This window comes from Pithys albifrons, chromosome 18 (genome assembly GCF_047495875.1).
Source record: "Pithys albifrons albifrons isolate INPA30051 chromosome 18, PitAlb_v1, whole genome shotgun sequence".
Taxonomy (NCBI): domain Eukaryota; kingdom Metazoa; phylum Chordata; class Aves; order Passeriformes; family Thamnophilidae; genus Pithys; species Pithys albifrons.
This window is the reverse complement of record NC_092475.1, coordinates 5,592,913-5,617,808: the sequence shown is the minus strand read 5'-3', so window position 1 is coordinate 5,617,808 and position 24,896 is coordinate 5,592,913. Positions and strand designations below refer to the sequence as shown.

The following is a 24,896-nucleotide window of genomic DNA, read 5'->3' as shown; positions in this document are numbered from 1 at the left end:
TGCTGATCAGAGCCAGCACTATCTGTTCATTGTCATGCAGATGCCCCTGCAGTGTGTTGAGTTTCATTAAAATATTTATCACCTGGAAGGCCCTCTAAACTAGAAGTGTGATAGTTTGTGTGTAGGTCCTTTATTACGTGATAATGCTGTAATGCTTATAAAGCAGTAAATAGAGCTTATTTTTATATTCTGTCTGCTGTGGGAAATGTGATCTGAGCAGCAAACAAACTACCATAGAAAAGGATATCACAATGAAAATGGAAGCTGGTTTGGGAAAATGATTCTGGTTTTAGATTGTTACGTTTCTATGGTAGCTTCATTTCTGTTCAAAAAGAAATCTGTATTACATGTAGACTGACTGAAGCAACATTATTGAGGACACTCTTAAGTTAGAAAGTATCTGAATTAAGACTGCCTTAATTTGAGTTCATTTTAGTGCAGGACAGCATTGCCACTGACTGCCTATATGAAAAGGCAGTTTTAATTCTGTAACTAACTCCTAAAAAGCAGTAGGCAATTTTTATGCATTCTGTTTTAAAGCAGGTTCTTAAACTGCAGACACTTTCCTTTGGTCACAGCCTGCCTGGAATTACCCAGTTGAGTGCCTTTAAGTTATCAGAGTTAAGCTGAGCCACAAGTTCTGGTGTGGAGGACTGCAGGTCCCAGTCACAGTTTCATGTTTCCCTTCACACTCATTTTCTCCTGAAGATAATGGTTTTAGAAACGTGCTTATTCCACTTCTGGGTGAGAGTAGTAAAAAAGGGATGTGCTGCAAATGTGTCAGAAATGGGGAAATGTCAGTTTATACACGAAGTGGGATGTGTTCTGAGATACACCTTCAGTGTCCGGGGCAGAGACACAGGTGGGACACGCTCCAGACCCAGGGAGGCTTTGCCAGGCTTTGTGCTCAACCTGTTGCTCACACTGGGTGTCCTCAGGGGTGCTTTGCTCAGGAGGCTCCTGTGTGGGCACAGAAAAAAAAGCAGGATAATACAGGAGGCATTTTCTGCATGATGCAGTTAAAAAATGTAGGCTCAGTGTGCAGATTTATTCCCAGGCACTCAGCAATAGGACAAGGGGGTGCGATGGGCTCAAGCTCTGCCAGGGGAAATTGAAGTTGGAGAGCAGAAAAAAATTCTTTCCAGAGAGAGGGCTCAGGCATTGGAATGGGCTGCCCAGAGAGGGGGTGGATTCCCCATCCCTGGAGGTTTTTCAGCTGAGCTTGGCCGTGGCACTGAGTGCCATGATCTGGTAAAGGGACTGGAGTTGGACCAAGGGTTGGACTTGATGATCTTGGCGGTCTTTTCCAACCCAATCCATTCTATGATTCCCAACTTACCCTTGCAAGGAGATTCCTGCCCTGCTGCTTCCCCAGGAGTGAGGTGTTTTAGGGGTCCTGTGGTCCTTGGAGCTGCCACTCAGAGAACACACATTTTGAATTACAGTCTGTGTGTTCATCTCCATCACACACCAAAGGAGTTGGTTTTACCCTGTGTGTGAGGGGTGGGGCATTTTTCTTCAATTACAGTGAATTTTGAGGTAGCTGGAGGTAACTTACTTGTTGCTTTTAATGTGAGGACTAGAAACAATACTAGATCATTCCAGGTTTAAGGATAAATTGAATTAAGGAGGGCAGACAAAAGAACTACACTTGGAAATGGTTAAAACACAATGAAAAAGCATCCCAGTGTTATGTAGTATTTTTACCACGTTCAACTTCTAAGGTTTATTTGTGTTGGACTAAAATTTCTTTTGACATACTGCATCTAATAGAGGTAATTTAGAGATAGAAAAATAGTCTCTGTGTGTGTCTCTGTGTGATGTGTATACAAAAACTGTTTGTAGTGGTGGTATTTTTATCTTCGCCTTCCAAGAGAAAAAGACCAGTCCTACTTTATGCTCTTTTTGTAATGCATAAAATACATGGATTTTGGCAGCTGCCTCTTGCCTCTAGGCCTGTAAGTAGGTTTGACTGTGCAAGGTGTGTGTAATTACTATATATACATATATATGTGTGTGATGTGTCAGTTGCTGCACCAGTATTGCCATGTAAACTTAGTTACCCTTTTGTATATAAATGTATTCTCTGTATACCTCGTTTTAAAAGAGCAAATACTATAAACTGGTTGCTCAAGAGCAACGTGCTATAAAAAAAGTAATGAGCACATCAGTAAAAGTGTTGGAGGCAGTAATAAAACTGCACTATAATCCTCCTTCCAATTTATTGAACTCTAACTATAGTTATCTCTGACAATTAACGGCCACATATTGGACATTAACCCTTTGTGTAGTAGTTGTTTGTGCAATGATAGTTTGGCTGCAGTGCCTTAAACTTGAGGTTTTCAAGCAAAAGTGTCCTCTAATTTGAGGACAAAAAAGGACACCCAATTACTTGGGAGAGAACATCTTTGTCACAAAAATAAACGTCCTTTTTTGTGAAATGAAAGTAAATCCATGACTTGTTTCAGATTTTTTCTTTTATGTCGCTAAAAATACTGCAAAAGGTGGCAGACATTTGAACACTGAAATCTCTGCTTCATGGATGAGATTTTTTGAGGAGCTTCATGTGAAGGTATTAAAGAAGTGATTGCAATGGAATTACATCTGAATGTTGCTGAGTTCCTGAATTCCCTTTTGAGGAAATCTAAAGGACTGGGGCTTGGCAGGAGAGCATCATTTGGGAGAATGGGTTAAATCCCTCTTTAGAAATGGCCTGTAAGCTCAGGAGTGTGTCTGTAAATATTTTGGGAGGTTGTGTAGCAGATGTGTGATACTGTGAGGTGAAATGATAAAGGATTGTTCCTCATGAAATGCAGGGAGTCTCCCTTTCTCTAAAGTGTAAGTTTTCTCAATTCAGTCTTCCAGAAGGTGATTTTTTTAATATTTAAAATATCCTCACATGTCCTCAAATTGCTGAAGTGTTGGAAGTTGAAGCTACAGCTTTTTTAGTTCAGTTTTCTGTTGCCTTGGCACAGAGGTGCAGTTTCCATATGGAGTTGCAGTGAGTGTCCCGTAATTCCGAGAAGATCTTTAAAATGGCAACCAATTACGTTTGAAGTTTGGCTCTCATGATGTCAATACAGATATGTAGTAAAATATTCCAGGGTGTGGTGATACTTAATCATTAATGATTGAGACTTGGGGCATTTCCTGAATATTAATGCTGAATATGAATGTTGATTGCCCAAGGTGAAATTATTACCCAGATACTTATTCTCTCCCCTCTCTTTTTTTATTGATTGCTAATGCAGAAAGGATAAAGGCAGAGTTAGGTCAGACAAATATTTGAAATACTCTGAGGCTCAAGACAGAACACTTGCACCACCTTCCTAACGTGTGGATTTCCTAATTACCATGTAGTGTGAAAATGGTTATTTTAATTTTTTTTCCCTGTAGTGACTTTATGTGTAGTTACACAGCTCAGACTGTAAGTTGGTCACTGGGATTGCTTCCCTCAGAACCACTTGGTGGAATGTAGCATTGTCATAAGCCTCTGGTTTCAAGTGATGAAGCTGATGCAGAATTTGCTCTAATTGTGTAACTGCCACTAAGGGTAAACTGATATGATGCCACACCTTGGATGTACTTTAATACTTAATCTGCCCCTTAGGAAAGGATTGACTGGCCCATGTCAGTGCAGTGCTATATAAAAACCATGCTCATAAAAATGTTTATGACTAGGTTTACGTGATTTATGTTTTTAGAGAAGTGCAGCTTTTAGCTGCCAACACCAACTGCTAATAACCTCCTAAAATACACAACTTAAACATTTCATAAATGTGTTTGGAACACACAGCATGTGCAGTTGGTTGCGTTGTGTTCTATAGGTCTGAACTTTTCTAGGGTCTCTCAATTCCCACTCAGGAGTGGGTGAGGAGGTGCCAGTGAATATCATTATGTTGTAGGTACATTGGTGTTATCTGATTTCCAGGTAGTAGATTCATGAGGCATTTCTGCATATTGTTTGCATGTGTTGAAAATACACTCGTGTAGCTGCTGGGAATAGACTTGATTTATCTTGCTGTGAAACTTTTAACAGAGAAAGAGATTTGGTAATTCTGTATGTTAAATGTTTGAAAGGAAAGTCTTGTCTCTTGCTGAATGTCAGTCATTGCAACACGGGGAGCCGTTTTTCCCTTTCTCTTCCCAGTAGCTGGAAAACTTATCCCAAAGAAGCTGAGTGTGCCAGGGCCCGGGTTGCAGCAGGAGCCACAACACCCACCCTGTGCCTCTGCAGGGCCCCTGACAGACTGAGCAGCTCCTGCCCACCCACCTTCCCCCTGTCCCAGGGCTTTCCCAGACCTGAGTGTGTCCCTGGTGCCTGTCAGCACCTTTGCAAACACTGCACCTTCCCCAGGTACAGCCTGGCTGGTTTGTAACAGGAATGGGGAGCAACAGAAAAGTTTGAGAACTGCTGTTTTAGAAGTTGGCAAACAGAGCCGAGAACTGTGGCTGAGCACAAGAGCTGTAGCAGAGAGCTGTGCTCAGTAAGAGCTGTTATTAGTGAGCTGTGCTGAGCACAAGAGCTGTAGCAGAGAGCTGTGCTCAGTAAGAGCTGTATTAGTGAGCTGTGCTCAGTAAGAGCTGTAGCAGAGAGCTGTGCTGAGCACAAGAGCTGTAGCAGAGAGCTGTGCTCAGTAAGAGCTGTATTAGTGAGCTGTGCTGAGCACAAGAGCTGTAGCAGAGAGCTGTGCTCAGTAAGAGCTGTAGCAGAGAGCTGTGCTCAGTAAGAGCTGTAGCAGAGAGCTGTGCTCGGTAAGAGCTGTATAGTGAGCTGTGCTCGGTAAGAGCTGTATTAGTGAGCTGTGCTGAGCACAAGAGCTGTGCACAGCCATGTTCTAGCAGACTCTTCTCAAGGTTGGCATTGTTCAGTATATGCTGTTGGACTGCTCTGAATGGTCAAGTATGTGAAAGTACAACCCAGAGACAAGTTTTTGGCTCTTCATTAAGGCAGGTTGCTCTAAATTTTTTAAAAATTACTATTTTTGAAGGTGAAGGGAGAGAGAGAAGGTGTGCTTAGTTCATCTCTTGTTCACTCTCTTCCTCTCCCTTTACACCCCACCTTCTGTTTCACCCCATAGATGAGAAGCAGCTTCTCATATAAATGAAGAAATATTTCATGTAGTCTGTTTTATGTACCTCATAAATAATATATTTTAGAATTTTGTAGATACTGATGATTCACCAAATTGTTTTAATCCAATCTGTGGTACTGAGCACACATTTTCTGTAACAAAGTGGCATCTGGTCTGCTGAAGTTTCTAGGAAGAGAATTTCTAAGAATCTGTGCAACTCCAGGTTAGACCAGTGGTCTGTGTAGTCCTGTATTATGTGTTAGAAATGGCACTTGGGGAGGATTAGGGAGAGAAGGGCAAGAGAGACTCTCAGTGATTCCTCCTGAGGTTCTGCCACTGGCACTTTAGAAGCTCCAGGAAGTCACACTTGTAACAAATTTTGAAGTTAAGCCACGTTCAGTATGTTACTCTGTTTCTCTAATAAGCATAGTATTTGAATAATCTAAAAAAATCCTTGTTTTCATTTGAAGTTTCTCCCTTTCTGTTTCAAATAGAATGCAAATACAACTAGAATGCCTTCAATAGAAGGCACCACTGAGGTTGGTCATGTTCAGGGACAGCCAAGGTATCTCCAGTTCCTCCGAGCTTTTGCCCTGGTTTTGTTGCAGCCAAGGCAGCAGCTGGTTGGATCAATAACTGTCCCCAAGCAATACTGTTTAATAATTTGCAGTGTTACAGCAATACACACTCTCTGGAGATTATTTTCTTCAGCTGTGTGTAAGTTTCTCTTTCGAACAATATTATTAATATTTAAAGGACCATATGTCGTGGAAGTGATTGGACAGTTATGACAAAGTGCTGTATATTGTACCTGATGAGTCAAGTATCAGCAAATTATTTCTCACATAACTTTTGGCCGAACATTCTCATTTATTATATACTGTCGGTATGAACTGTATCTTTTACTTTTCTGTTATCATTTAGAAATGTCAGGTCAGGGCCAGGACATGATAATTGTGCCATTGTCATCATTTGCCTTAAATTACAACAGTATAACTTCCCTTTTATCAGGGGGAAATGATAATAAATGTGCTTATTCAGGTATAATTAATTTCCAATTTTAAGCTCAGTAAAAGGTCATTCTTCTTACTGGTTGAGTTCAAATATACATAGATGTTAAATATGGTAAAGTGAAAGTTTCTTCACATTGTGGCTTCCAGGCTTCTCTGTAAGAGCTGTTTGGAATTTTTCCAATTAATTTGTGTTGCACTGGGGGAGGCTCTAATTTGGATCAGAGCATTTACCCAAAACACCTGTGAACTTTCTTGGTTCTAAATGGTGCCATCCTGGTTCAGTGAACTCTCCTGGTGCCAAAGGAGGGGATTCCTGAAGTCCAGGATCAGTAGATTGTGACCTTGGGGTTGTGCCCTTTGCTTCCAAACCCACCATTTCCTAAGCAGATTTAAAAACAACCAACCATTTTTTGTGTGTGTTTTGCCTGAAATATTTGGGGGTTTACTGTTGATCAAGGGAAGGGCTTTCATCTGGGTGGTGTTTGCTTCCAACAGCCTGAGCAGTTGTTCAGGTCTTCTCTTTTGTGCCTCTGGAGGTTTGCACAGGTGGGAACTGGGCAGTGCATCAGGTTGTGGGTGCTCTGGGTCTGCCTTGGGCTCAGTTTGAATCTCAATAACTCCGTGAGAAGTGAAGACTCGGCCTCATGGTGCGTGTTGGGAAGTAACCTGCATAAGGGGAAACTTGTGTGGAAAACATACTCTGCCAGCTTCCAAAAAAATTGCTTAGAGAGCACAGTGTGTAGGCTTGGAGTGGCTGGCAGGGTTTGTAAGGCAGGAGAGAGGCTGGGAAGAGTTTTCTGCATCTCCCCATCTGTTCAGGGTTAACTTGGGAGGAGCTCAGGAGTTGGTCCTGACTGCCTGCCCAAACCCCATACTTGTGTACTGGATTCACTTCAGATTTGTGACTAAAAATATCTGGTTGAGACCCGGTGAAGGAACTGTAAAAAGGAATTGTGATTATTCTCTCATGCCACAGTTTCAGTGAACAGGAGTAATGGGAAATACAACATCTAGGTAAGGGAAATGTGTCTCATGTTTTCTCGTTTACTTCTGCAGCTTGGGTCTTTTGAAGGAAGATTCTTTACTTAATCCAGAGCAAAATTATTGCAGGAGCAGCAGTGCAGAAATTTGTGCTTCTTTCAATAAAATACCTCCAGTATTTCTGTAACCATAGCCCTGGATGACTAGAAATAAAACAGGTATTTTTGATGTCTTTTAGTGACATCTAAAGTCTGACCAGCAAGAAGATCAGGTATGTGGAACCTGTTGCCTGAAACAATATTCCCTGACACTTGTTGAAGAATTTAGCTAATGGGTTTAATGTGATGATGACTGACTATGCTTGGAAGGAAGTGAGGGTATTTTTGTTGTTGTTGCCTGGTAATATTTGATGTTTACTTACAAATACTTTTCTTATATCACCTTCACTTCTGGTAGCTCAAAACTTTTAATAACTGGAAAAGAAACTAAAATATATAATATCAAGTGTAATTATAGAGTGTGTTGATATTTTAAAGGCAGCTATTGCCTGATACTTGTTGAACTCTGCACCACTAGAGGTAACTAGTCCAAAAAGATCTGAATTTGGGGTTGTTTCCAATGTGGTGTAGCCTTTGAGACCGATTGGTTTTGGTGTCAAGTTGCTTTTGGAGAATTTATTTCTGCACAATTTTTTCTTTTATTTGCACTTTTGCCTTATTCTTTCCAGTGTTGGCTTTGAAATTCAGCACAGTTCATCTCTTTTGCATGGCAAGTTGGTTGTAAACAATTTCTGTGCTAGTTCTTGAGCTGTTAGGAGAGAAACTTTGCTTGTGTGTGTGTGTCAAGTTATTTGTGTGTAAATGCATTGGAACTTCACTGACCATATGAGGAAACCATGCTAACAGCTAAATTTTAATTTAGTTTTGCCGAGTTTAAAGTTTAATTTGGCCGTACTTAGAGACTGCTTTTCTTAAGATCATAATTTATTTAAGTGATTTTTCACTCCTGTTACTTTGGAGGACTAAAACAGAGAAAATGTTTTCAGAACACGAAGCTGGCCAAAAACACTGGCAGTTGCACAAGGAAGGTGAAATGGAAACTTTCCCTTGTGTGATTTTACAGTTTCAAGAGTTGTGTTCTTTGTAACAATGGGAAATTTGAAAATACCAGAAATCAGATTTTAAAACCTGCATCCTTTTATAGCAGGAGGGTCTGAGCTTCCCTGGCTTTTGTTTAACACCGACGATCCCAGATGTTGGTGTGAGCTGTGCAGGAGCCGGGAATCCCTGGGGTGTGTCCTTAGCAGATACAGCCTGTACCTTTTTGGTTTGTGTTGAGGGCAGCCTTAACTCGATCCCAATGCCCTTGGCTGTGCCTGAGCCAGCGCTGCTGGACCTCGGGGCTTTGGGGCTGGAGCATGTTAATCTCGAGGGGAAGGGTTTGTGTTCGCTCAGCCCAAGGTCACGGGAGGTGCTGCTGGAGCAGCTTCAGTGCTAGTCCTGTGTGCCCGGGGCTTCACCCGGGGCTTCACCCGGGGCTTCACCTGGGGCACCTCTGCAACCAAAAGCAGGTGGTAGTTTAGCCCAACAAGCTTTTTCCTGCTGAAGCCTCTTCTCAGGACGATGCTGAGACCTGTGCTGGGTTCCCTGTGGTGGGTCCTGCTCAGTGCCCACAGCAGTGCAGTCCTTGTCCTGTGCAGCCTGGAGATCTGGCACAGTCCTGTCTCAGTAAAAATGCAGCTGTGACATCGGTGACATACAACATAAATAGCAGTGCAGTCGGTTATTTGAGACTGTGTGCAGACGTTTGGATTTTCTGATACAAATATTGTCTTGATGGAACTAACTTGTGCCAAGTTGTGCTTCTTTTAATTCTCATTATCTCACATCATGATATAATTGCTTCTCACTGCATAGAAATGACTAAGAAGGGTGAGTGGCATTACAGACCTTTCTAAACACGAGGATGGGTATTGATCTGTGAAGCTTCATGTGGGCTGTGACCAGGGTGAGGAGCCAAGGGGTTGTTCCTAGTGGATGTTGGTAGATTTGCTGTCACTGACACTTGTGCTACATGCAAGAGAAGATCGTTTAACAGCTACTGGCACTTTGGGAAAAGTATTTCAAAACCATCCTGAATAAAGTAGAAACTGCTTTGAATTCCAGTTTGGAACAGAAGCAACTGTGTCTGTGTTTGACTCTTGAATAACAGCCCTGATTACTCAGTACGTTGGTGAGGACACACTGAAGCTCACAAGATAAAGCACATTCCTTGTTTTAAGGATGGGACAATGTGGTAAAAACATTGGGCATATTAATATGAAATAAATACAAATTTAGCTGAGAGCTGTGTGTGGTGCTGGGGAATCACTCAGAGACAGGCACTGCCCTGTAGGGGTTTTGGAAGCAGAGTCTGTGGTGGTTTTTTTGTTTTGGTTTGCTCTTTCCTGATATGATGCTTTGACCTCCTGAATGTTTTTTGGAGAAAAGCTCACTTCTGTCGTGGTTATTCTGAACTGCCTTTTGGAGACACAGTCCCTTTGCCTCCATTCCCTTATCAACAAGGATAATAAGCTTGTGCTCTCACACAGAACTGCTGGGATAGATGGGCACAAGTGAAGTACTAGAAGTCAAAGAGAAACTCATTTGTTATACAAAACTAATTGTAAGACGTTCTACTGTGATAATTTAAAAAGCATTTCAAGTTAGAAATTGTCAAAATTATTATTAAAACTGTTAACAGCAGTAGCAGTACAAAATGTGTTGCTAGACACACTTTCAATAAGCTGAGAATTCTGGCAAAAAGCAGAGGCTGCAGTGACACAGTTTCAAAGCATTTTCTTTTTGAATTGTGTTTAAGGGAATTTTAGGTTCCCTGGTAGCATACTTCATTTCCTATAAATTCCATCTAATAAGTAGTAGTGTGTAATTCCCTTGGTGAAGATATCTCAGAAAACAATCCACACAGAAGCTGTTTATTTTTTGTGTTCTCTTTGCTGCGTGTTCACCAACAAAAATGAAAAGAACAAGGAGAAAGGAAAACAAAATAATGGCAAACCCCAAACCTAAGCACTCGTTTGTTCTCTGTCATGTTTGTTGACAAATCAAGGAGTGAAATAACTGTGTTAAATTCTGTTGGGAACAGTCAGAGCAAAAAGCATTCTGTACCAAATTTGGAGTAATGGCAGTCGGGGAAGGAATAAATTTTAGAGGAAGGTCTGAGACAACATTAGAGTCGAGACAGTCCCACAGGTGGCATCAGACAGACCCTGTCACGTTACCCTTGATGTGGGGGGTTGTCCCTGGTGTAGGGATCATTTAATTGACTTTGAATTCTTCTCCACTGTTTGTTTTAGAGCAAATACTACTTGATAGCATATTAGAAGCTGTTAAAAGTCACTGTACATTTGGGACAGAATGGCCACATAACCAAAAGTTTTCTGTTGTTTTTTGTGACTTACAAGTGCAGGGATAAAACCAGATGATTCTTGTGTGTTCCTGTTTAGTGAGACTCATTTGATCACCTGACAAATGCCTGTAAAGGATTTTTCAAATTGTTCAGTTCATTCCTTTTGTAGAAAAAGGTTTTCTAAAACTTGGTAACAATTTTTTGAAGCCACATTCAGGTAAAAAAGACCAAGAATGCTCTTGTGAGTGATTCAGAGATCAAGGACAGACCTACAGAGGCTGTCCTGGCTCAAAATTTGCAGAGCAGGTGTGGGATTTTTGTTTCTTTTTCACATCCTTAATATTGACTGTATAAAATGCTGAAAAGAAATCATATTTTTACTTAAAAACATATAAATTTGCCACACCTGATGTGTACAAAAGATGCATGTGTAGAACTTTGAATATCCAAAGTGATTGATGTTAGAGAGAAGTTCCTGTTGAGTCATTACAGCTGAGCCTGCATTGCACTGATGTCTGTACAGGCAAGAAAGGTTCTAGTAGTCATGTTTTCAAGCTGCTTCCAGTAGCATCTTATTTAAGAAGTGCAACTAGCAGCTTAATTTTTGGCCTTTTCTCCATAAAGCTGCTTAAGTAGTCCCCTGTTTCAAAGCCAAGTGTGATGGGCAGAAGTGACATTTGCCCATTTGCTATCAGAACAAAAGGGCAAGGTAAAAATCTCTGGACATCCCACACAGGAGAAGCCTCATCATATTTTATCTTCACAGACTGTGGAATAACTTGCACCTCTGTGTTTACATAAGCAGAGCTGAGTTCAGCTTATGGTAAATTTTGCTTTCAAAGCGTTTATAACTTAATTGTTCAGTGGAAGAATGTCATGTTTTCTTCATGAAACAGAGGCCATGCAGCGTTCTTAAAGGCTCTGGCCCCCATCCACCACAGTACTTAAACCATGAGTAGCCCTATTAAAGTTGATAGAATTACTCATGTGCTTAAAATTAAACATGTGCTTAAGTGCTTTGATGGCTCAGAGCCAAAGTGTCAGCACCTTGCTTTGTTGTGTGCTGTGTTACACCTGCCTCCTGTGCCCCAGCCTGGGCTCCGAGGGGCAGCCTCTCACACGGGCTCATCCCAGTGTTTCATTGCTCTGTGTGCTGAAACTGCACTGGGCATGCACAGTCAGAGTAAATTCATAGAATCATAGAATGGATTGGGTTGGAAAAGACCTCCAAGATCATCAAGTCCAACCCTTGGTCCAACTCCAGTCCCTTTACCAGATCATGGCACTCAGTGCCACGGCCAATCTCAGTTGAAAAACCTCCAGGGATGGGGAATCCACCCCCTCTCTGGGCAGCCCATTCCAATGCCTGAGCACTCTCTCTGGAAAGAATTTTTTTCTGATCTCCAACTTCAATTTCCCCTGGCAGAGCTTGAGCCCATCGTGCCCCCTTGTCCTATTGCTGAGTGCCTGGGAGAAAAGACCAACCCCCACCTGGCCAGAACTTCCCTTCAGGTAGTTCTGGGCAGTGCTGAGGTCACCTCTGAGCCTCCTCTTCTCCAGGCTAAACACCCCCAGCTCCCTCAGCCTCTCCCCACAGCACTTGTGCTCCAGTCCCTTCTCCAGCCTCGTTGCTCTTTTCTGGACCCACAATTCATACGCTGGCTGGGAGCATAAATACACAACAGCTTGTGAAATCCAAGAATACTTGATAAATTTCACAAGGTTTTTTTTCCTGGTGTTTCAGAGGGAATTTCTTGCTAATTCTTTACATGGAAACGTGACATCTCTAATGGTTTTCACAAAGGTGTCTTCCTATTGAAATCTGTGCTTTAATAAAGTGTGTAATGGAAATCACCATTTAGATGTGACAGCACGTTATTAAGAATGACTGTGAACTTGAGATCAGTAAGGGCTGTTTTGGGCTCTGCTGATAATGCTGAGTTTGTGAGCATTTGGTGGGCAATTCTCTAAGGCTTATGGCAGCTCTTTATCTGTGGAGATAATGGAAATCTTCCTTGATTCAGACTTTGTCCATGGTAAAAATTCCGGCTTTAACAGCTGTGAGGGAAACAGTTGATTCAGTGGAAGGAGTTCAGCATTGCTGAAAGAAACTGTGTGGTGAACAAATTAAAGCATTTAATGCCAATATCTCCCTGAAATCCAAGGTCAGGTCTCAGTGACAGCTGCAGAGTTTGACCAGAGTTCCTTTGGTCCCATCCAAACTGTTCCCCTGTGTTTTGGGTGCTGAATGTCTGCACTCACTGCCTGACCTGCTTTTCTACTCAGACTGTCACTCTGAATTTAGGGGCTACCAGGACTTAATCCTGCAACACTTAGAAAATGTTAAGGGTTTGGATAACTGAGAGTTTATTGGAAATTTTTAAAAGTAACAGGGGGAAATGGTGGAATATGTTAGTTATATAGTCGATTTTTATTTGAGTGAGGCAAAAGCAAAGATTTTAGAGAAAGGCAGTCATGCTGCAGGTCATTTCATGGTGAAGGGGAAGCCTTCTTTGTTTCATTCTGTGATTAATATTTGGAACCGAGTTTTACACTGAAATTAATACTTGACTGAATATATGATTTTTTAAAAATTATTAATTGGTAGCAAATAGCTCTGCACAGGTACTTGTTGTTGTCACTGATCAGATGACCCAGTGTCAGTTTGTATGTGCTCTGATGAAATGTATCTGTAAGAACTTCCATGATTAAGTGGCACTTAAATTGGAATCCATGACCATTTGAGTATTGTGCTAATTCTCCCAGATGTTCTGTCAGCAAACCTTGACTGCACAAAATGTTTTCTGAACAACTCAAGTGTATGTCCACAATAAGCAAAAAGTACCTTGCAGAAACACACTTTGTAGAATTTACTTGTTCCTGGTATGAATTTGTGCCTTCCTTTTTTTCTCCTTCTGCTGTGCTGGTGCCCTCCTGACATCTGTGTCTTACCTGCCCACGTGTAGGGGTTTGGATTAACACCTTGGTGTGTCACTGTTGGGGACAAGCACCTTCCAGATCACCTGTCTGCAGTGCCACATGTCAGAAGTGTTTCACATTAGAATGGAGATCATAATCACTAAAAAAAAAGAAACCAAGGTATTTTCAGGGCCAAGCATGTTCCACCTGTCTCCTCACTGCCTGCCCTGCTGCATTGCATCCTGATTGGGCTGCTCTGTGTTTGTTCCTATTGGCATCCAGTGTTCCAGCCCTTTTTATTTTAGGGCTTCTTTCCATTTAATGCTGGCACTTGGCCAGCTGTGTACTTTTTCAGTTTTAAGTAGCAGTGAGGTCATCAGCCATTACAGGAGCTATTCCCCTCATTCTTGCACACAAACCCCTGAAGAGCTCTGGGATGTGGTTGCCTTCTTTTCAAAAGCTTCCTACCCAGTCCTGGATGAAGAAGTTACTGGAACACAGACATCTATGAATCATAGAATCACAAAATATAGAATTGATTGGGTTGGAAAAGACCTCCAAGATCATCAAGTCCAACCCTTGGTCCAACTCCAGTCCCTTTACCAGATCATGGCACTCAGTGCCATGTCCAGTCTCAGTTTAAAAACCTCCAGGGATGGGGAATCCACCCCCTCTCTGGCCAGCCCATTCCAATGCCTGAGCACTCTCTCTGCAAAGAATTTTTTTCTGCTCTCCCACTTCAATTTCCCCTGGCAGAGCTTGAGCCCATCGTGCCCCCTTGTCCTATTGCTGAGTGCCTGGGAGAAGAGACCAACCCCCACCTGGCCAGAATTTCCCTTCAGGTAGTTCTAGGCAGTGCTGAGGTCACCTCTGAGCCTGAAACAGCATTAGAGCCAGTGAAACTCATAGGACACTTACCATGTCAGTGTTCCAAAGGTTAGACAAAAATGCTTTGAAACCCAAAACTAAGGTGAGAACAAGAACCCCTGTAACGGTGCCTGTGTTTTCAAGCAAAGGCTCTGCAGTGCCAGGGATGGGGTGATGAACAGCACAGCAAAGGGACAGAAGGTGCTGCTGGTCAGTGTGAGCTGCAGTGCCTGGTCAGTCTGTGCACACCCAGCAGTGTTTTTGCTGGACATGCAGAGATCAGCAGACCCAGCCAGGTATCTCAGGAGACCCCTGTGGGCTTGGGTGTGCTGTGGGTGATGGATGTGCTGGATGGACGGACGGAGGGACGGACGGACGGACAACAGGCACCCAACAAAACACTGGAGGTGTCCTGTGCTGTGTTCCTGTGCCTTTGCACAGCTGGACACAAAGTGTTTCCAAAAGGTGGTGGCCAGTGGGCATGTTTCTTTTCTCTGTGTTATTAATGACTACATTCACAGTGCTTAGATAAATAAATAAATTTAAAAGTCTCTGTGCTTCCTGACAGCAGTTTGATTGTCTCAGAGCAGCACATTGTACAAGGCAAGATGATTCAGCAATTTGACTGGAATCCTCCTGTTCCTGCTGGTTCTGAGGTGTCCTCCCAGACAAGAAAGGAATCACAGTGTCGTCCAAACACTCTCCAGCCTTGTTAATTATTGTGTCAAGTTTCTAGAGAGGGTATTAAACTTCTGAGGACATTTTTTATTGTAATATGCTTAATTACCTGCACTTAGAGCAAGAGAGTGAAAGCAGCGTGTTCCCCTCTGTGTGCACGTCTGGGGAGCTGCACACCAGGTTTGCAATTTAGAAAGGTGTTTAATTGCACAGTATGAATTAAAGGGCCTTTGTCAACCTCACACATCACAGGGCTCTTTGTTAACATTTCTATTTTCATCCCTTACCTAAACTATTGCTAGTTAATTAGTTGAGGTAAATGGAGCAGGATAAGCAGTTATGCTTCTTAATATTGTGTCTATGATGGTCTCTTTGTGCTACTAACAGGTATAAAGGGACTGTAAACCAGTTAAACTGGTTTTATGTAGGAATTTATAAAGCTGGAGGGTGGCTTAGAGCCAGAGTAGCATCTCTGGGCCACATCCACCTGGAATGAGGAGGGTTCCATGTGCCCAACGACCAGTCTCTGCATCAGAATATCCATAGAGGCTGAATAAAGTTACCCTTTAACCTTTACACTTGGGGTATTATAGTGGGCAGAGATAAAATAACCATTGGGTTAATTAGGGTTGTGTTCGGGATGCCTTTTGTGGAGCTTTTATCATTCCATGATGGTCCCATTCCCTGAGATAAGGAACAAGTCACACTCCTACCCCTGACACTGCAGTGCAAGTAATGACCAAAAGTAACAGAACTTCTGTTTTCACAGAGCTGTGATGTGTTTGTTAATCGATGCTTCAGTCATTTGCATCTCAGGACTTTTAACTTTGAGAATGGTTCTGTTGTTCCATTAATAGAAGGTGTCACTTTGTGCTTTATTTCTTATCATGTTCATCTGTTATGGCCACATAGTAAGATGTACATGTAACTCATGGAGGGAAATGCTGTCATGAATAAAACAAGCAATTTAAAGTGCTCTTTCCTATATTTAAAAGGGAAGCCCTTTCTGTGTTGTCTCTTCTATTGCATCACATATTGTGTGAGAAAATGATTTCTCTTCAGGGGATAATTGAACTAAGTTCTCCCAAATAGGTCACAATTAGATCTGTCCAACATGATATTAAACTGTGTCTTTAATTCACGGGAGATCATGACAAAATTATTCAACCTGTTGAGTTTTTCTTTTTCCAAAAGGTGTTATTTATTTACAGAGAAAGCAACTAGAAACTCATAGCTATTATTATTCTATTATTATTTCCCTCACAGTAAATGATTTTTGGTGGCTGGATGGTACAGTTTGTTGATACCCAGAATCTCAGAGAAATAAAACCAAAAATCTTCCAAGTGAAGTAGATGTTGGGAGGGGAAAGGTGGTGTAGGAGGAGAAGCAGAGTAGGAGGGAAGGGAAACTGTGGCTGTGCAGGCAGCAGTTCTGTCTGTAAAACTGGAACTTTCCCATAGGTCTAACGTGAATTATTTCAGCTTCACTCTGTATACTCCAGGCAACGATTTTTCCCCATTTTCACGTGTCTCTAACTTGGCCTCTGCCCTGTTTGCCATTCCAGTTATATTTTGAGGTAACTGCTTGTTCTTCTAGAAATAACCCAGGCTGCTGAACCAAGTTTATCCTTTTGTTGAATTGTAAAGTACTGCAGGACTTTTGTAATGTGGATTGGTAGCAAAATCCTAATTGAATTTCCTTGCTCTTGGTCTGGTGTCTGAGGATCTTGACTGCACAGCTCTGTTTTTCTGAGGTGGATTGGCAGGCAGTGCTGTTTGCATCTTTGTCAACTTCCATGAGGTGCAGTAAAGAGATTTTAATGCAGATTTCATGGAATATTTATGAAATCCATCAGCTGTTTCGCTGCATCAAAGAGTGTTTAGATGGATTGGTGTGTTTACAGCCCTTGTGCCTGTGAAGTGCATCAGTGCCTGTCAAAGATCTGAGCTGTGCTTTGAAACAAAATTCATCTATTAACTCCTGTTTGGCTGTCGGTGTGAGTGGGGCTGAGCCAAAGGGGACAGCCCAATTCTCTAACGTGGTTTGTTTTGACCATTTATTTCACAGCTCTTAAAATTATTTTTCTACCTGTGAGATGTTGAGGGATTCAGAATGAACCAAATCCTCATCCTCTGGAATATTCATTTTAAACTTTAAATATTTTTTTCCAAGTAATAATAATTCATATTATCTGGAAAGTAAACCAGACATGGACATTAAAATTAAATTAGTTTGCTTTCTGATAATCTGTTCTTTGCATAAGATTTTATAAAGTCTGAGTAAAAATGTTGCCTTTTTATTTGTAAAACTCAACCACAGGTGGAGAGAAGCTCTTTACTAATACCGATTAGGTTGGTTTTCAAGGAATATTTGATTTTCCTGACCTTTTATGTCATTCTAATTTAATGTTACTTGAATTAAAATGTCATATTTTTTATAGCACCCAAAATAGACTTTATTAGTTTTCCTGAAAGCTTTGTGCAGCTTTGCTTTGGCCCATGGAAATATTGAAAACAGCAGGATCGGAGATTTTTCTTCTAATCCTCAACTAATAGAGTTTAATGCTTTGTTTGGCCTACCCTGCACAGCCTAAGCAAAAGTTTTAAACAAGATTAAAAATGTGACCTTATTAACCCATGGCATCTAAAGATGCAGAACAGCCTGCAGGGACATCAGTCCCATCAGCCAGTGCCATTCCCAGTTTAGTTGGGATCTTCCAGGGGAAAACATTTGGGGAGCTCAGCTTTTTTCCTGGGTAGTTTTGTGCCAGCACCTGGGAATGGGAAATTTAAAAAGCGAGAATCTGTTTCTGAGTTGAACCTTCAGTCTTTCTGGTTGGGGAAAATAAAGTCCTTTTGGAAATCTGAGGCGTTAAAAAACTCCAGTTATGGGAAAGTAAAGGATCAAACTTTTGTGTCCTGCACCTCATTAGTCCCTGAGCAAAATGAATTGTCACCTGATTTTTACTTTTTTCCTTGGTGAGAAGATGCAGTTGTTGTGTCTGAGCTGCTGTTGGGTGGGCGATTGAGGCACATGTTGAGTTCCAGAAGAATAAAGTGTCTCATTGTCATGGAAAGTTTATGCCTGGTAAACACTACAAAACACCAAAGGTGGTGATGCCTCCCGTGCTGTGTAACAGGAGTCCTTGTTTACCGGGCGGGCTGCAGGGCCATGGCAACCCCACCAGAAATAGGAACTGGCAGTGTCCTCCTTGGAAGGGTGAGGATGGGTATGAGCAGTTTGTTAATTGCTGGAGCTCAGTGTTTCTGCACCTTCATTATCGCTTTGCAGCGCTGTTGGTGGCCTGAGGATCAGCCGAGAGGTGTAAATGGGGAGGGTTGACTGAAACCTGTAATAAAAACAATGTGGTTTGTTGTATGGAAGGGTCAGGTCAGTGTGTCCCTTCCTGATGAGACAGAGGATCCCAAGTGTTCCGGGGGAGGGACAATAACCAGTTTGCTTAAAAACAAAACAACACAACTTGTTAAACTTCTGTCTTTCTAATGATGCTCCAAACCAAAGCAAAACGACTGCATATTATTCCTTTAATTCTTTAAAAATACCAGAACCTTGCGTGGCTTTCAGTGTATCAGTTGCCCTTTTGATCTCAAAGGGTCACAATCTGAATACTTGTCCATTAAGTTCAAGACACAGCTGAAAACTGGAGGCAAAATAAAGCCAGACAAAAGTTGCTTACACTCTCACTGATAAATGTTTCCTGCTTTCATACCATTATTTACATATTTTTAATCACAAAACATGATTTTTTAAAACAGAAAGCAGATGGTGGGTTTGCAGCCATATGTGCTCCAACTGAGAAATACAGGATTTGTGCACCTACCCCAAGTCTTGGTTGGGAATGGATAGTTTCTTAAGACCCAGAAAGTATTTAATATAGGAAGGAAGATGGTGAAAAGCCCTCAGTTTTAATTCACTTTTCCCAAAATTCCCACCATTCCTGCAGGTCTGCATCTGCCTTGCTGTTCAAACAGCATTTTTTATTTTTTTTCTACTGTTCTGCATTCCTGATTGGTGAATGTGCTTTCGGTTTCGGTTTGGTTGTTGCTCGTGAGTAATTACAGGAAGGAAAAAGTGACAAAAAGCATTTGCAATATGTTTGTTGAATTAACTCAGTGAAATGAGGTTTTCAAGCTGTGGTCTTTAAGCTGAAAGTGTGAGTTGCTGCCTTTAAATGGTGAAAAAAGGAAACATGCTGTTGGTAATTGAGAGTTTCTGGGATGCTGAGCTGGAAAATGGGAGTTTTCAAAGGGAAAAAAATATTGAAAAGTTGGTATAAATATTCAGATAATCAAAGTGTTCTATGAAAACCGTTTAATGAAGATTCAGAGGTCACTTAGACAATTTAGGTGGATTTTTTTAGTAATGACAGGGCTAATTTGGTCTAACTAGTGGACAGCAAGAAATTAATAATGTAAAACTTTCGCCACAGTTGCAATTATGTTGAAGTTTAAGGCGTCAATATTAGTGATGCTTTGAGGGTATCCAAACTTTTAGTGTGAATGTCTCTGTCAGGTTGAGTTCTCTGCTCTGTCCTGGTTTTGTGCTTTAATTTTTTTATGCTTTGAGGTTTTTGGTCTCATTTGTTTCTACTTTTAATAACAGCCTTTTTTTTCTTTCTGTTTGTTTCCAGTGTATACATTTCTAAAGAACTTTCATTAATGTCTACTATTTGCATTCAAATGAATCAAAATCTGTTTGATTTTGCAGAATGTCTTAGTCCCAGGCTGAGGCTGTAATAAATTTTTATTTGAGCATAATTAGGTGCTGATTTTTGGATGCAAATAGATGTTGCTGTTGAAGTAGAGAAGTTTTGAGATATTTAATCAAGTCTCTACAAAAGTCTGAAAGCACTTTAGTCAATAGGGACAATACAGTTTTGATAGAGTATTTTTCAACTTCATGTTTGGTTTCTAAAAGATATTCTGCTTTTGTGGCTTCTAAATTTAATAATGTATCTTTTTATTACAGGGAGAAGAAAATGAAAATTCAGGATATTAAAAACAATATTAAAGAAGCTATAGAGGTAAACTTAGGAGCTCTTGTTTGTAACTCTTCCAGGTGGCTGTTTAGACACACTCTGCAGTATTTACTCCTCTGTCTTTGCAGACAATAGTGACAGCAATGGGCAATTTGGCCCCTCCAGTGGAACTCGCCAACCCAGAGAACCAGTTTCGAATCGACTACATCCTAAATTTAGCCAACCAGATAGACTTCGATTTCCCACCGGTGAGTGACTCCAGCTGGGGCAGCCAAAGGGGTGGGTTGCTCTGCAGGGAATGTCTCCCCAAAACACTGAGAGTCGCAGCAGGAGGTGCCTTTGGCCAGTGCTGACCAAGCACGGGCAGAATATCCAGCTGAGCCCTCAGGAAGGCAGAGACCCGTCGGTTCTGTGCTGTTTGTGGAGTGGTGTGTGTAAGGGGTGGGTGCTGCTGGGAATTGCCCTGCCCAGGAGGAGTGAGGATACACTCAGCACTCTGCTGATCAGCTGTCCTTGTGTGCTCTGAATGTCTCTCCTCTGAAGAGCAGTGAGGATTTCTTGCTGATTCAGGCTCTGTGTCAGCCACAGCCTCCACACACAGCGCCCTTGCTCAGCCCTCCCAGTCCTGGTTAATCATTCCAGCTGCAGACCCAGAGCAAATGCACAAAGGATAATTATTTGGTTGATGATATAACTTTGTGCCCACTCACAGGGATTAATTTCTCCTGTATCTCAACCAGGCTTAGCAGCAGAAGCCCATGAAAATACAGTTTGCAAACACTGAACTCTTAAACACTGAGAAGATGTCTTTATTAATTACCATGAGGTATCTGGTACTTGCAGCAATACAGGACTGTTTCAAAGCTGGTATTTCTCTCTCTGTGCACTGTTCCAGGGGGCTGAGGGGAAGGTTTATCGTGATGTATCAGAATTGTCATCCATTTACAGCAGAATTTTTTGTCCATCTGGGACTGACCAGATGCTTGAAATGAAAGTGCAAGTGCAAATAGTAGTAAGATGTGGGATGGTTTGCACCACAGCAAGGTTTTGTAACTCTTGATTTGTAAACATTATTGAACAAGCTACTCTGTGAAACCAGTGACAGTTACCTTTTCCTGCTGCTGCCACTTCTGGGAATTTCTCTGCTTTGGTCAGCCTTTATCAAAGGGAAAAACCAAACAACCAGAAACCCACTTTGTGTACAAGGCAGAAGTCACATGCTATTAGCAACAAATTGGAAAGTCTGCATTGTAATCTTCAAATCCATCATTTTCAAAGTTCAGCAGGCACAGGTTGATGGAGGGGGGATGTGTGATAAAATGTGGTTAGTTGTCATTTTGTCTTAAAGCATCTTAAATAAATTAGAGATTATGAGATTTTTAACTTGACACCTCTTCCACTTAGACATTGGTCAGTGTTACCCATGGGAATGCTTGGTCCCTTCATGGATGGTCCCTCCTGCTGGGGCACAACAAACCCCATGCTCTGAGCACAGTTTCAGGAGGATAGTGGAGAGAAGGCAAAGGTTCCTCACTGCTCCCTGTGTGCTCCTGAGCTGGCTGGGTGCCCACAGCTCTCCCTGCCATTGTTTGTGATAGTTCAGGTTGTGAGCTGTAACAATGCTCTAACAAGTTCCTGTGACCTACCTTGTACTGAAATATTTGATTTTCCTTGTCTCTTCTATCTTAGGGATTTTTTTCTTCCATTCAATTGGAGTGCAGTGATTTTTTTTTAATTTTTCTTTTCTCTGGAAGCAAGGGATAATTGTGTAGAGATAAGTGAATCAGCCAAATGTGTATGTGTTACATTTACTGGGTTTTATATAAAAATGAATATTCACTCTGTATTACATCTGGTAGGATACAGGATAGCAAACCCTTGATGTTTAAATACATAGAAATACACTTACAAAGTCCATAAATAATTTCAAGTTCAGTGAAGAGTCTTTGTGTTGAATGATACCCAACTTCAGGAATAACAGTGCTCCAATGAAACTAGTTTTGCTTCTCTGAGCAAAGGTATTCTCTTAAATTTTTAAGCCCTGAGTCCACAGAGATTTAGGTGTGTGCATAACTTGACTGGTGGCTTCCTTCATTGGCATGATTAACTATTTCATGTGTAAATGTTTGGAGGGTTGAGGTTTTAACCTGGATATACATGAGCCACAACTGTTGAAGGACTATTGTTGTCTCTCTCTGCCCTCCATGGTTATATAAGCTAATATGTCTGTGATTTCTGAGTTGGAATGTGGGTTACAGTCCTTTGGTACCTGAAAAACTGAACCTGCACTTTAATTGAATGATTTCAATCCAGTTAAGGTCTCAGGTGTCCCTCGATGCCAGCTCTCAGTGCAGTGTCAGACATCACAGTCCTTGGGTACCACTATAAAAATAATTCTGACTTCGCTACAGATTAATTAAAAGTAGTTTGGAGAAAAAATAATTTTCTGTAAGTGGCAAGAATAACCTTATGCCAGTTCTGCTTTATATGTAAGGAACTCTTGGTTATCTACTCCCTTCTCCAGTGGGGGAAGAATTGCATGGACTGGCAGGTACCTTTTCCTGTTTAGAGTATTGATGGAGGAGGAGAGAGGTGGTTATTAGCCCTGTGTGATGCTGTCTGGTTTGAGCTGTAGAACTTGCCTTCTGTCTCTCCATGGGAATCACATTCCAGCTGTTCAGAGGACATTCTTTGCTCAGTGTAGGGTTTGCTGCTGCTCCTCTGCTGTAGGAAGAACATGAAGGTAGGGAGGGAGAACATTTGTTACCAAGGGGATGTTCTTTGGGGGCTGTGAGTACTTAGCACCATAATCTGTTAAATACGAGGCTGTTTTGCTTCCTTTAAATGCCCATTCATATTCTCCTAAAGGTTGATTTGCCAAGCTCTCCAGAAGGCAATGCACAGACATACAGAGATCAGCACTAGGTTTGTGGAATTTCCTCTCCAGCACAGGAGATCTCCTTTAGAACACGAGGCCTCCTCCTTCTGTACATGCAGGAGTGGTTTAAATCAAGTGTCAAGTACCCACCAAAATGTTTATAATTCTAGTTCCCTGAGCTAGAATTCAAACTTCCAAGCAGCAAGGGTGTCAGTGTAATGTGAAAGGCAGAAAAAAGTAAAAAAATGTAGAAGCTTTACAGTGTGATCCCAACACAGGAGTCCACATGTAATTTAGGATTCAAAGAGCAGCTTTCATATTCAGCTATTCTAATAATTTTCTTACTCTGTGCCTTCATCTGTTTGCTTTGCAGTTTTGACTTGCAGGAAATGTGTGTCATTTGTGTAGACCATATTGTTCTGAATCAAAAAACCTAAAAAACAGCAGCTTGAGTTAAAAATAATGGTAGAGTGCAATGGTAGGTTAAAGATTCCCTTCAAAGCTGGAAATGGAGCGTGTTGGAGGTTTATTAATTCAGCATTCTTGGTATTAAGAAATTGGATTTCTTGAATACAAGGAAAGGAAAAGGGTAGTACTGACTCAGGAATTCTGTCCACATAACTATGCTGCTGTTTTAAACCATTGCAATATTTAGTAGATAAATCTGTAGTTGAGGCTTCCAAATGGTATTTCCATCACTATTGTCCTTTGGTGGATTTAGCTCAACACAGTTTTATGTTTTCAGTGTCAAAAATCAGCCTAATAAGCAGTTGCAGTAATCCAGACTGTGGCAAACATGGGGTGCTGTTGGGTTAGCTGGGTTATAAAGGTGATATTTTTATGCCTGTTCTGCATACCAGACAGTGGTTGGGATATTTTCTCCATCCCCAGCACCAACTAGAATAGTGGCCTTTTTCTCTCACCCCTTTCTTTTTGCTCTTTCTTTTAGAAAAGGGAAGGAAATACTATCATTATATCAACATTTCACACTCCATGATCATCCAAATTGAACCAAGCTACAAAATAAAACCCATTTTTTTGGGTCATGGTCCCTTTATAGTTCTCAGGTTTTAATGAAATATTTACAGGATTTACAACTGCCTGTTTTTAATTGATCTGGACTCAGCTGAGGAAGATGCCTCTTGAAAATGCCATTATAAATTCAGAGAGATGGTATTCTAGAAGCAGCAGAATCAGAATATTAGCTATGGAAAGGCAAAATAACAGGGCAGTGACTCCAGCCTGTGGCTCTCTAGACCAAGGGTGTTCAGCAGAGATATCATCATTTTTAGAGTGTTGATGAAATTGTCTGCAGGTCTCTTGGTCCTCGTTTATTTTTACTACACTGCTCCACTGTAGTTATTTTGACTCTCCCACTGCTGCTGAATGGTTTTATTCTGGTTTCTGAGTGGTGTCCCTGAGGCCAGGCTTTCCCACAGGCTCACAGCCCAGCTTGGCATCTCGTGTGCCACCGCCATCCCTTCCCTCTGCTCCACACCAGCATGGTCAGAAAAACCTCCCCTGGCTCCCTGGTGTAAATCAAACCATTGAACCAATCCAGGGTAAAAATAACCCTGGTAACCCTTCCTCCTTTGCTCTTCTATTTTGGGGAGATTATTTTTAACAGGGATCAGTTTTGAGGGCAGGTTTGCAGCATGGCCCGTGGGCAGTGTGGCACAAAGAGGGGGCACAGTGTGTGGCACAGCGACATCAGAGGGGGCTGGGGGGGCCCTGAAATGACTCTGACACCAACAGCTTCAAGGAGGTAACAAGGTAAAATAATCTCAGTAAGAAAAGATGTGAATTGGGATCTCTCTGCTGCCAAAAATGTTCCTTAATTATGTAGGCAACAGAACAAAATTATGTGTCCCTGCAGATAATCAGCCTGATGTGTATCATGACAGATGTGTTATTATTCCTGTCCAAATACATCATGGAAGAGAGGAGAGCTGTGCTGGTGTGAGAACATCACTGACTTTGTCATGTAATGACAAACACACTCACTGCAAAGGGGACATTCCCCTGGGGGTATCTCAGATGTCACAGACTGGAGGGTGTGGAAGTGGGCAAAGTGTTT

The 24,896-nt window shown here is 41.6% G+C and overlaps 1 protein-coding gene across 2 annotated transcripts in view; it reads left to right on the top strand.

The window, feature by feature from the left end:
• GNAS (GNAS complex locus) overlaps nucleotides 1-24,896 on the top strand; it is a 136,006-nt gene that overhangs the window by 68,132 nt on the left and 42,978 nt on the right. For both annotated transcript variants that reach the window (XM_071573083.1, XM_071573084.1), the window contains exons 3-4: nucleotides 19,932-19,986; nucleotides 20,070-20,189. In XM_071573083.1, coding sequence (XP_071429184.1) covers nucleotides 19,932-19,986; nucleotides 20,070-20,189 — 175 coding nt within the window. The remainder of the gene's footprint in view (nucleotides 1-19,931; nucleotides 19,987-20,069; nucleotides 20,190-24,896) is intronic.